Source organism: Sminthopsis crassicaudata, chromosome X (genome assembly GCF_048593235.1).
Source record: "Sminthopsis crassicaudata isolate SCR6 chromosome X, ASM4859323v1, whole genome shotgun sequence".
In the NCBI taxonomy this organism is placed as follows: Eukaryota; Metazoa; Chordata; class Mammalia; order Dasyuromorphia; family Dasyuridae; genus Sminthopsis; species Sminthopsis crassicaudata.
The window spans coordinates 42,521,712-42,532,684 of NC_133623.1; the positions used below are offsets into that span (position 1 = coordinate 42,521,712).

Sequence of the window (10,973 nt, forward strand, 5' to 3'; positions counted from 1 at the left end):
TTCCCTGTGGGCCACTGATTTCCACTCTAGGCTCCCTGTGGGAGCCCATTCTGTGTGCCTTGTTTACTTGGAGGTCCTTAGGGTGCTAAGCGCTAAGGGCTTCCAACTGCAAACTCTACTCGGGTTCTTTAATGCAGTTTCAAACTTGAGAGTCATCCTTGTGATTTATAATATTGCCCACTTCACACCCATTTCTCAGCTCAGATACAGAGGCATGTAGATGTGGTAGAAAGGGGGTGTTCGACTTATGGTTGCGGACCTGGATTCAAATCTTGGCTTTGCCACCTAAGAAGTATGCAATATTGGGCAAGTCCCCCCCCCTCCCCGGACTAGAGGTGCTCCAAGGTCCCCTTCGACTCCAGACTTTTGATGCTTTGTTCTCTCCTCGATTGGGGCCAAATTGCTCCTCGGAGCCCTCTTTCAACATTCTCAATTTTTAACCACTGTTTCTTGGCTCCAAACATGAAGACTCCTGAGAGGGGGTGGGGAATTGCTCACGAGTCACCTTCTTGGAGATGGAAAAGCATCAGTATGCATTCAGATGGGAAGGCCAGAAGCAGGAAGATCAGAGTTGGAAAGTCAAGGCCCGATGTGCCACAGAAGGCGAGGGGAGAGAATTCTCTGTAAGGGCTTTCGGAGAAGAGAAGAAGGGGGAAGGGAGCCTCTTACAGTGAAGCCCAGAGAGCCTGCCAGGGTTGGGGGATGTGGGGATTTCACCCTCCTGTTCCTGTTCGGGTTGTAGCCAGGAAACCCCAGACACCAGCTGACGTAACCTGTGTTCAGTTTTTACCTTTTCCAGCCCATCGGAGCTTATTTCCCTGACCTGTTTCTAGTCTTGGTTTCCGATTTCAGAAAAGATGCTCAATCACAAGTAAAAGTTCCTTTTCCAGGTCTGATTCAGTGTTGACTTCACCTGTTTGGGTCAGCTGGAAGGGCCTTCTTGGGGTGGGCGAGTGAGGGAAAAGTGGCCCTCTGGATGGCGGGCAGGGGACAGCACCCACTTAAGCTCCACTCCACGTCACTTTCGTGTAAGACCAGACATTTGGCTGCCTTGCCAAACGTGTGGCTTCAACGCTCAGAGCAGAAAAGATCAGAAGAAAACAGGGGCCCCCCTGAGACTTACTGATCTCTTTTTCAAAGCCAGAACCCGAGTTGACACTTCACAGTACATGGGTGTTCAGGAGGGAGACTGAGACACCCCATTTGCTCTGGCTTCCCTACAGTCATCTGTCGAGGACGACCCGAGCATAATAACCCTACGGTCCCCACTGATCTCTCTCTTCCTCATCCCACTTTTAAGCATTCTGTGTCCATTAAGCCCTTAAAACGGGAGAGAAGCTGGGGAGGATGGAGTCACGTGGGGCGGGCAGGCCTGGATGGGTTGCGATACGCATCTTTGGAGGGGCCAGTCACGTCAGTGGTAAAATAGTTAGGTTCTAGGTAAAGACAAGACCACAGAATCCCTCTGCACACAACTAATCTATTAAAACTTCAGGCATGAGCCCTTTTTGTCCCCCTGCTGGAGGGAGTGGGTTAATGTCTCGTAGCACGGAGTGTTGGACACCTGGGATTCTGCACGGAGCTGCACTCGTTGGGCTAGCGCATGATTTCACGTGGAAAACTAACGGGAGAGCTATGAAAATGGTGGTGGCCATTCCCGAGGGGCTAAAGGCAGCACTAACATTTCCCTTGTCAGTTTAAGATGATCACGCAATGGACTTGGCTGGTGTAACAATCAACCTTTCTCACGCTTTTCTTCTCTTTCTTTACATATCCCTTTTTAGAGGATGTCTTATATCTTAAAGGTAAGGGTAGTAAGTGTCCCTGCAGCCTTACTGTGACCTCCTAATGCTTGCACTGCCCTACTATATGCCTCCTCCTAATGCACAAAGCTGCCCTGCCCCATGCGCTTCCCCCCTGTCAGTAGTTGAGAATGTAACCCCGCCATGGTGAGTACTCCAGAGATGTGTGCTAACCCGGCCCAAGGCCTGCTTGCTAAACCTTCCTAGAACCGCTGCATGGCGTTCCCCACCCCTTCTTCCCCCTCCCTCCCCCTCCCGCATCGTTTCCAAGTCAGAGAGGGTTAACTGTGGTTAGGGGAGAAGTCTTTTGTACCTTCTGAAGGCAGCTTCTGATCAAATGGCAGTGGGGGGGGTTGGGGTAGGGTGGAAGAAAAGCAGTGACCAAACCCGTTATTCATCAGGGTAGGGAATCTCCCTATATGTAAACTCCCTCCATCAGTAGACATTGGCAACTCCTCTAGAACTCACGGGACTTCCCAACCAAGGGCATAGTGTCAGAGACGGGATCAGTGAGGTACTGCCAGTCAGGGGACGGGAGTTTGGGTTCAGTGACCTCCAGGTCCTTTCCAGCTCTTGGATCCCAATCGATCGGTCCCTGTGTAATGATGGACAGATCTTTTGGAACTACTTGGGCCCAGTCTCTGATTTTGACTTCAGAGTCAGGCCTGAGGATCTGGATCTTTTCCGCCCGCTTACACGGGAGCTGCCTGTTCAAAATCTGGCCAGATATGGCCACATACGATCGGTCGCTTGGAGAGAGTTCAGGGACACTTTGATCAGCTCACCAGAAGTCAGTCCTGTGTGCTGGGGAGTTTTTTTTGAGTTGATTCCTGTCTCTGACACATTAGTGGAAGTCACTTAGCCTTGAGACAGTGATGCCTCAGTTTCCCAGTCTTAGCGTGGAAACTAGAGAGCTCTTGCCAGAATGAACCCTTGAAACCTGCCTGAGATTTCCCTGTGACCCTAAATCCAAGCTGCTGCTCATGACATCGGCCTCCAGGGAGGCCTTGCCATTTCATTTTGTGTGCAAGTGGCATTCTTGGGGGACCTCTGGGGCATTGCCGTTTACCTATCCTTCTGGGTGCTCGCATAGCTCTCAGTGCCAGCCTCCCGGGGAGTGCTAGGAAGGAACATGGGTGGCTTCCAGCTGTCCCATGCTAATGTGGACGGCTGGGCAGATCCAGAGAGGGGCCTTTTCTTTGCACATATTTGTCTTTTGGATCTTGGGTTCGGTTTTTTGGAAAGGAATTACTTACATGGGGAATGTTCTGTCCCTCACAGGATTCCAGCAAGAGCCCCAAAACAATGAAGAAATTTCTCCACAAAAGAAAAACCGAGAGAAAAGCATCGGAGGAGGAATATGTAATTAGGAAAAGTACGTGCTGCGGGCGGGCGGGTAGCTTGGCCTAGGGATTCATACCCACAGATCTAGGAGTGAGTAAAACTGAAAACTGGGGCAGGAGGCAGGAGGTCAAAAAACACTTGTGTGTGAGAGGGAGCAGGGGAAGAGGAAAGGAACAAAAGTTTAGATGGTGCCCACTTGGAGCTGGGCACCTGTGCCGAGAGCTTTACAAATAACATCTCACCTAGTCGCCTCTTTAGAGAAAGGGACGGATGGTACCTTGATGCTCGTATCGGACAGTGTATGGTGCATGTGTGGGTGACTCCATCAAGGCAGTCACAGGAAAATTCCATGTGGGCTTATAGGAATACTGAGAGTACCGGTCTTGGATTTAGGAAGGGCTGAGTTCAGATACTACTTCTGATACTACGTCACCCCTGGCAAGTCACCTCCTTTCTCTGGGCCTCTATAAAATGGGGGTTAGACTCGATGAGCCTTAGCTAAAACACTGAGGCCTCCCTTGTCCCCAGGCTCTTTGAGGTCCCTTTGGCCTTATGAAGATTGCTGGCTGCCTTTTTTCTAAAAATCTTTATTCAGGAAGATCTTCTAGGAACCAGAAAATGAAACTGTGCAGGAGACAACGGGGAAAGGGCCAGATTTTGGGTCAGAGCATTGGATTCAAATCTTGACTCTACACCTTATTACTATAGACAAGCTGTGTCTCCTCTTGCACCTTCAGAGGCTGTGTGGTGTATGTGGCAGGATTTGGGTTCTGGAAGGTCTGGGTTCAAATTCTACCTTTGACATTAGGTGATTCTGGACAAGTCTATTCCTCTTTCTCAACCTCAGTTTTCTCATCTGTAAAAATGGGTTGTGGGGAGGAGATGAAATGAATGAACAAATCTGTGTAAAATGCATCATAGAAATGCTAGCTATTGTGATGATGGCGTAAAGAGCCGTAATACCTGTGACCAATACAAGGTTCCCACGGTAGGTCCACTTAGAGCCTGGCCTCCAGAGATTGGTGCCGTGCAGAGGCCCACTAACGCCCATTAGTATGTGCATGCCATTGAGTGCTGATATGTAAAAAAGGGAGTATGAAAAGGACGTGACACTACAAGGCCCAGGCCACACCCAGAACATTAGAACGCGCCACAGTGACACGCAGTGTACCTTGGCAGCAGGGCACTGGCTGGCTGCGTAGCCAGTTGCTTCTCCCCTTCCTTCCAAAACCCCTTAGTGAAGCTTACTCCCTGACTGTGACCCTCTGAATCTGGGAGGAGGGACAGCCACCCAGGCTTCTCATCGGCATCCCACTGGCCCCAGACCCGGCCCCAGACTCTGTAGGTTCCCTGCATTCCCTGAGACCTCCTGCGGTCGGCATATTAGGCTGGAAAGGGGCAGCTAGTTATATGTGTAGGCTTGGATTTGAAACTACAGCAAAGGTAAGGGGTGACTAGAGGGATGAAGGGGCCACCAGGTGGCGCAGGGGATGCTCCTGGAGTCAGGAAGACTTCCTGAGTTCAAATCTAGCCTCTGGGGTACTCATGGAATAACAATAGAGAACCCTGATCTTAGAATCAGCCATCTTGCCTTCAACACTCAGCTCTAGACACATTCTTTTGCCTCTCTTAGGTTTCTCATCTATAAAATGGCAGTAATAATAGTACCTGCCTCACAAAATTGTTCACTCCCTCTGTCACCCAGGCTGCCATTCCCCTACTTTGCTCTTGTGCCTTCCTCTCACAACACGAGTTGGGTTCAAAGGAATTATTATGATGGTTGTTACTGTTACGACATTGAAAGTCCGGGCAAGGGCATTGCCCTCGTCTCCCGGCCACAAGTACCGTGTCAGGTTCTACTGTATGCCCGAAAGGGAAGCTGGGAGGTACGTGAGTCAGGGGTCATGCTGTTGTGTTGGAAGATGGATAGAGTGGAAAGGGTGGGGGAAGACTTTCTGGAGGAGGTGACCTTGGAGGACATGGTACAGCAAAAAGAGCACTGGGATAGGTCAGAAGACCTGGTTTTGAATCCTGCCTCTGTCATTTATCACGTGTTGGATATTGGGCATTTCCTCTTGGGCCTCAGTTTTCTCATCTAGAAAATGATGGGGTTGGACTACATGGCTTCAGACATCCCTTTCAGTTATAGAGGTGTGATCTTATGCCTTCTCTGGGCTTCAATATTTCTTCCTCAAAAATAATAGGAGAATGACTTCCACCTACAGTCCTCAGAGGCTCCTGTGCCATGACATGATCAAGAAATGCTTTCCCTTCTGCCAGGGTCTTGAGGGAAAGGGGAAGACGTGGCTTGGTGCCAGTGCACCCCTGAATCGTGGATTCTCCCTCTTTCCCAGCAGCTAGTCCCCTATCTTTGGCTCAGGGCTCCTTTGAAGGGGTGTTTGCAAAGTAATTGCTACTTTTCCCCTGCCAGGTACTGCAGCCCTGGAAGAAGATGCTCAGATTCTGAGAGTGATTGAAGCCTACTGCACCAGTGCCAGTGCAGGCCTTCAGCAAAGCCATGGCTCAGGTAGGCGTTCCTCCCCCCAGGGATGTATCCCTTGATTCCTAACACTGGGGAGCTTCTCGATGATGGCTGCCTCTCCTGAGATGATGCAGAGCCATGTCACTGGGTGCATGGTGTGACTGAAGCTGTCATGCGGAAGCAGGAGTAGTGCAGGCTACACGCGAGAATGGATCTTGAAGATAAGGCTGTTATAGCAACTCAGCCCTTTGTTTGTGCGTTGTTCGGCTCCACCTAGAGAGAGAGGCAACAGAATACAAAACTGGAGGTGATAAAAATGAAAAAGAAAAAAAAGAAAAAAAAACCCAAACCCAAACTTTTTTAAAGTGCTCTTTCTTTGAAGTATGCAGATACCCTCACCAGCTCTTGTTAGGAATTAAAGAGCCCAGAGAGTACTTGTATCTGTGAAAAGATGCTAATCTCATCTTCTAGGCACATTTGGAAAGGAAGTTAAAATACTGTCTCTGATCAGTTGCACATTTTTGAGAAAGAGGCTTGATCAAATCTCCGCTTCAGAACCGTTCTGAAAATCTGGAAATAATGCCTCTCGTGCAGATGCTGTTGGAGAAAGGGCAAGAATTCATGCAAGGAGCACCGGCTTTTGGACTGACACTGGCCAGAGGCTGGCGGTACTGACCACAATGAGTCAGCCATCATTTCAACTCCCATTTAGGTAGTTTTTCAAGGGTTCTCATTCCCTTGAGCCATAGCTGTGTGAGAGACAGAAAATACTGGTCTTACTCCCACTCTGAGTATTGCACTGTGCTAAGTACTGGGGGAGAGCCAGAAATTAGTGAGAAGGAGGGGCCCTTGCCCTTCTGGTGCTTACAGTCTAGAAAAGAGCTTCTTCAGTGAATATCAGCAGGTATTTGATTAAGTTTTCTCTCCTGGCTTCTCTGAAAAGGCTGAGCACATCCTTGAGGTTAAATAGGATTAGTTGCAGATTTTTGAGATGGCAAGTGACCTTCCCATCCCTCATGCTCTTTGTTGTTTTGTTTTTTTCATTTTATTTTTAATTTGTTGTTAATTTGTTTAATGTTTGTGGTTTTTTAGAATTTTCTTTTATTTCCCCCCAACTTAATAGTATTTTGCGGTTTTTTCAATTATATGTAAAGATAGTTTTCAGCAATGACTTTTTTTATTACAGCTTTTTATTTACAAAACACATCCACATTGAGCTTTGTAAAAACTTCTGTTTCAACTTTTCCCCTCCTTCCCTCCACCCCCTCCCCTAGATGGCAAGTAGTCCCATATATGTTAAATATGTTAAAAAGATGTTAAATTTCAATATATGTATACATACTTATACAATTACCTTGCTGCACAAGAAAGATCAGAGCAAAAAGGGAAAAAGAAATGAGCAAGAAAACAAAAAAATCATTTGCTTTGATAAGATTTTGAGTTCTCTATTTTCTTTCTCCTTCCCTCTCCAAGATGGCAAGCAATCTGACATGGCTGATATATACCCATACAATCATATTAACCTTATTTCCACATTAGTCGTGTTGTGAAAGAAGAATCAGAGCAAAAGGGAAAATTTGTATTTTTTTTTTGAGGTCAGGAATGTTTTCTCAATATGCTTTTCTTATACAGCTGTCACTTTGCTGACTTCTCCAATGCCCTCCCTTGTAATAGAGACACTTAAGAAAATTGAACCAACAACTCAGCCGTGTCTGACAAGGCCTACCTAGTTCTGTACCTGTGGCCTCCCCACCTCTCTGAGTGATGGGAAGTACTGCTCTGCTCTTTGAAGAGGGAGACTTGTGTGGACTTCACAGGCCTCTAAATCAGTGCCTCAGTTAGGTGTATCGTAGCCTGCCCGCTCCCGAGCCAGAGCTCCCGTTTGGGAATAGCATAAGGGACGTGGCATTTGCATAGCATTTCATCCGATGCTCCCACTCCTCTTCCTCATTGGTACCTCTTCTTCCAGGTGCCCGTAAGGATTCCATCCCACAGGTTCTCCTCCCAGAGGAAGAGAAGATTATTGTGGAGGAGACTAGAAGCAATGGGCAGACGGTTATAGAAGAGAAGTAAGTTGAGTGGAAGGCCTCTGATTTTTTTTCCCCCAGGAGCTTGGAAAGGCCCATCAGCTGCTTGTGTGCCTGGTGATGTTACTGTTAGGGGGTGGTAAAGTGTAGTTCTGTGGGAAGAATACTGAATTTGGAGTCTTGAGCAAGAGGCCTTGGGGAGCCTCTCAGGTCTCAGTTTCCTTTGGTGAGAAGTGAGGAGGTCAGGATAGGTGGTCTCTGAGTTCTCTTCCAGATCTTCACAACAACCATACTGGGGGAGACAGGACACTATCATTCCCATTTTACAGTTGGGGAACCATGAGAACCAGTAAGGTCAAGTGATTTGTCCAACATCACACAGCCCGAACTCAAGGCCACATCTTTCTGACTCCTTTGTCCAGTGCTCTTCCTAATGAAAAAAGGCTAAGGGGACTATGGGTATATCAGGCGGCCAACATTTATTAAGCTTCTTCTATGGGCCAGGCATTGTGCTAAGCACTGGGGGGGTACAAAGCAGGGCTTCCAAGCAGGAGCCACAGCCAGAGCAAATGCCTGGAATCGGAAGACAGATTTGCATTCAGAACAAGGGGATGGGCAACAAAAGGAGGAATGCTAAGTGAAATGAGCCATCTGGACAGTTTGGGGGAGAGGCCTGAACATTACAGGTGCGGGCCCTTCTGTCCTGCCTGTATATGCCCGAGTCCATTGAGAACATGAGAAAGATGGAGTGAAATGTCAGAGTTTAGATTAATGTTCACAGCTATAATTTACCCCTAGGACTATGAAATATGGACCCAATTTCACCTGTGAGCGGCACTACTAATACTCTGCCAACCCATGAGATTCCACCTCTGAGTCCTGTTTCGGCCAGGACTCTGCTGTGTGATCTGGGGTGACTTGCTTTCCCTGTCTGGGCCTCAGTTTCCCTATATGTAAAACAAGACGGTTGAGTTAGATGATCTCCAAGGAGATGTTTATATGTCGAATAGCTTATGAGCTGGGGTTGTCTGGAAAATGAAATATGTCCCAGGGTCCAGACTTTGGTTGTTATCTATCCACATGCTGACTCCTGACCTGAATTCTGTTTCTTTCCCAGAAGCCTTGTTGACACTGTTTATGCACTGAAAGATGAAGTTAAGGAGTTAAAGCAGGTAAGAGAATGTGTAAAAAGCAAACTAGAGGCCAAGAGTGGTGAATAGCTGTGCTTTTCTTTACCCATTTGTCATTCAAGTCTTTGCTTCTGAGGACAGTCTGCCTTGGCCAAAGCCAAGTCTAGGGTTGGAACTTATGCTTTGTACTTCCCGGGGGAGTCCTGAGGCTTGATTCCAGAATTTATAAGTCTCAACTTATAGCTGACTTATGAACCTTGCAGACAAGTCTTAGGTTAAGAAGGCTTTGATTACTCCCATCAATGGATGTGTAAACAGAATTGTAATTCATGTATGGGTTCTTCCCATTAGCCGGCATCCCACTTCAAATCTTGAGTTAGGAACTGAAGAACAGATTTGAGGCACCAGAGGAAAGTCATGGTGGGGGGGAGAGCCAGGTAGAGAGAAGAGATATGTCTCCCTTTCACTTTTACTGTAACCTGGGTCTTATCCAGAACGGACAGATACCACAGTGGCTTGGCCGCAGCCCAGTGGGCTATGTATACTTTCCCTGTCGCTGGGCTCTCGCACAACAATAAGCTTTGGGCTGAGTCTTGTTAGATTTCGTGCAACAACCCCCTTTCTTCCCCCCCCCCCCCACTTGCCATATTCTTTCCTCTCCTACCTCATCTCAAGCTGTGAATGATACTGCACGCTGGGCTGGGGCTGGTGGATACCTGTCCTCTGGATTCTGGGAGGCCCGAGTCAGTTTGTTTTTCTCCCGAATCCACCTTTTTTTGGCTTTTTGTTTTTGTTTTTACTCACTTAGGAGAATAAAAAAATGAAGCAATGTCTAGAAGAAGAATTGAAGTCCAGGAAAGACTTGGAAAAGTTGGTCAGGAGGCTGTTGAAGCAAACAGATGAGTGTATGAGGGCAGACCCGGCTGGCAAGGCCTCCCTGCTGGCTTGAGGCTACCCCGGTCATGTTGCCGGCACTCACTCAGGTTCGACTTGGGATCTCCAGGAAAGGAAAATCAGACCCTTTGACGTACTCCGCTCCTCGCCTTGTCTGCTTTCTGTATATTCGGCTGTTTTCTGTTATAGGAAAAAAAAAAAAAAGAATTTGTAGTGGAAATAACCTTCTGTTCAATAAGGAAATGATACTGATAGGAATTATTGCAATAAGAGGGCTAGGCACATGGCCCTGGATTCACGGTTCATCCCATCTCCTCTTTGGCTGGATGGGGCACTGGGGCTTGGACGCATATCCTCTTGGAGAAGCTGCCAAGTGGTGCCCAGTGAGGGAGGCCAGCACACCCACTGCTTCCTCCTGAGATCTTTTCTTTGATCTTGAAGCCCCTCAGTGATTCACGCAAGAAGCTTTGAAAAGCCCCTAATATGTGCCAGGCTCTATGCTCGGTGTTGGGCATGCAGAGACAAAAGCAAGACTCCCTCCCTCAACACACTTATGCTCTACTCGGGGAGGAGTCGCCACCAACAGTCGATACCGACTATATAGGAAACCGACGTGGAGGAATTGGGGGCTCTAATCACTGAGGCGAGTGGGTAAGGAATCAAGAAAGGCCTCATGCAGGAAGTGGCACCTAATTTACTGAAGTACTACTCTGTTCATCAACACCCTATATAGCCTGTGTTCCCTATCCATCCCTCCTAATCCCTCTCACCCCCCATCGTGTAGACACGGGAGTTTTTTTCCCCTTTAATTTTCTAACAAGATAGCACAGGAGACTCAGTAGTCCTTTTGTTGCTTTTGTGTTGTTCTGATTGCCATGTCTGATTTAACTCGGTGGAGCAGGAGTTTTCCCCATTGCCACAAACACCGAGCTGTGATGCCGGCAGGCCATTTCTAGAGTGTGATGACAATGTCGTGGCAACTTCTCCAGCTAGAGCATCGTAGATGTAGACATTTTGCATTTCCCCAGAGTACCCAAAAGTTCGTCATTCAGCTCAGAACACGCTTTTGCTCACTCCCCCTCCTCTAGTCAGACCATGAGCTCTTCTTGAAACCGGGTCTCGGACACCAGCCTCCCTCCCCGGGGCATCTCCTAGTCCCCACCGAGAGAAGAGGCTGGCTTCTACCCGGGAGATGTTCGTTTTCCTTGGCCTACTTATAGGCTGGGGCAGGAGTCGGAGCCGTCTCTCCGACCCCCTGAAGACGAATTCTTGAAATCTCATTTGTCGGAATCTG

General features: G+C 48.0%; 1 protein-coding gene across 7 annotated transcripts in view; it reads left to right on the plus strand.

Moving 5' to 3' along the window:
* The window catches only part of ARHGEF6 (Rac/Cdc42 guanine nucleotide exchange factor 6), a 112,731-nt gene extending 102,848 nt beyond the window's left edge, over positions 1-9,883 (plus strand). For 4 of the 7 annotated variants that reach the window (XM_074278626.1, XM_074278625.1, XM_074278627.1 and 1 more), the window contains 6 exons: positions 1,785-1,805; positions 3,084-3,177; positions 5,578-5,673; positions 7,598-7,697; positions 8,773-8,827; positions 9,594-9,883. In XM_074278626.1, the coding sequence (XP_074134727.1) occupies positions 1,785-1,805; positions 3,084-3,177; positions 5,578-5,673; positions 7,598-7,697; positions 8,773-8,827; positions 9,594-9,734 (507 nt within the window). In that variant the 3' untranslated portion in view covers positions 9,735-9,883. Of the gene's footprint in view, positions 1-1,784; positions 1,806-3,083; positions 3,178-5,577; positions 5,674-7,597; positions 7,698-8,772; positions 8,828-9,593 lie in introns of those variants that run through there. The other 3 variants (XM_074278624.1, XM_074278629.1, XR_012484288.1) reach the window with 2 other exon arrangements.
* The last annotated feature ends 1,090 nt before the right edge of the window (positions 9,884-10,973 follow it).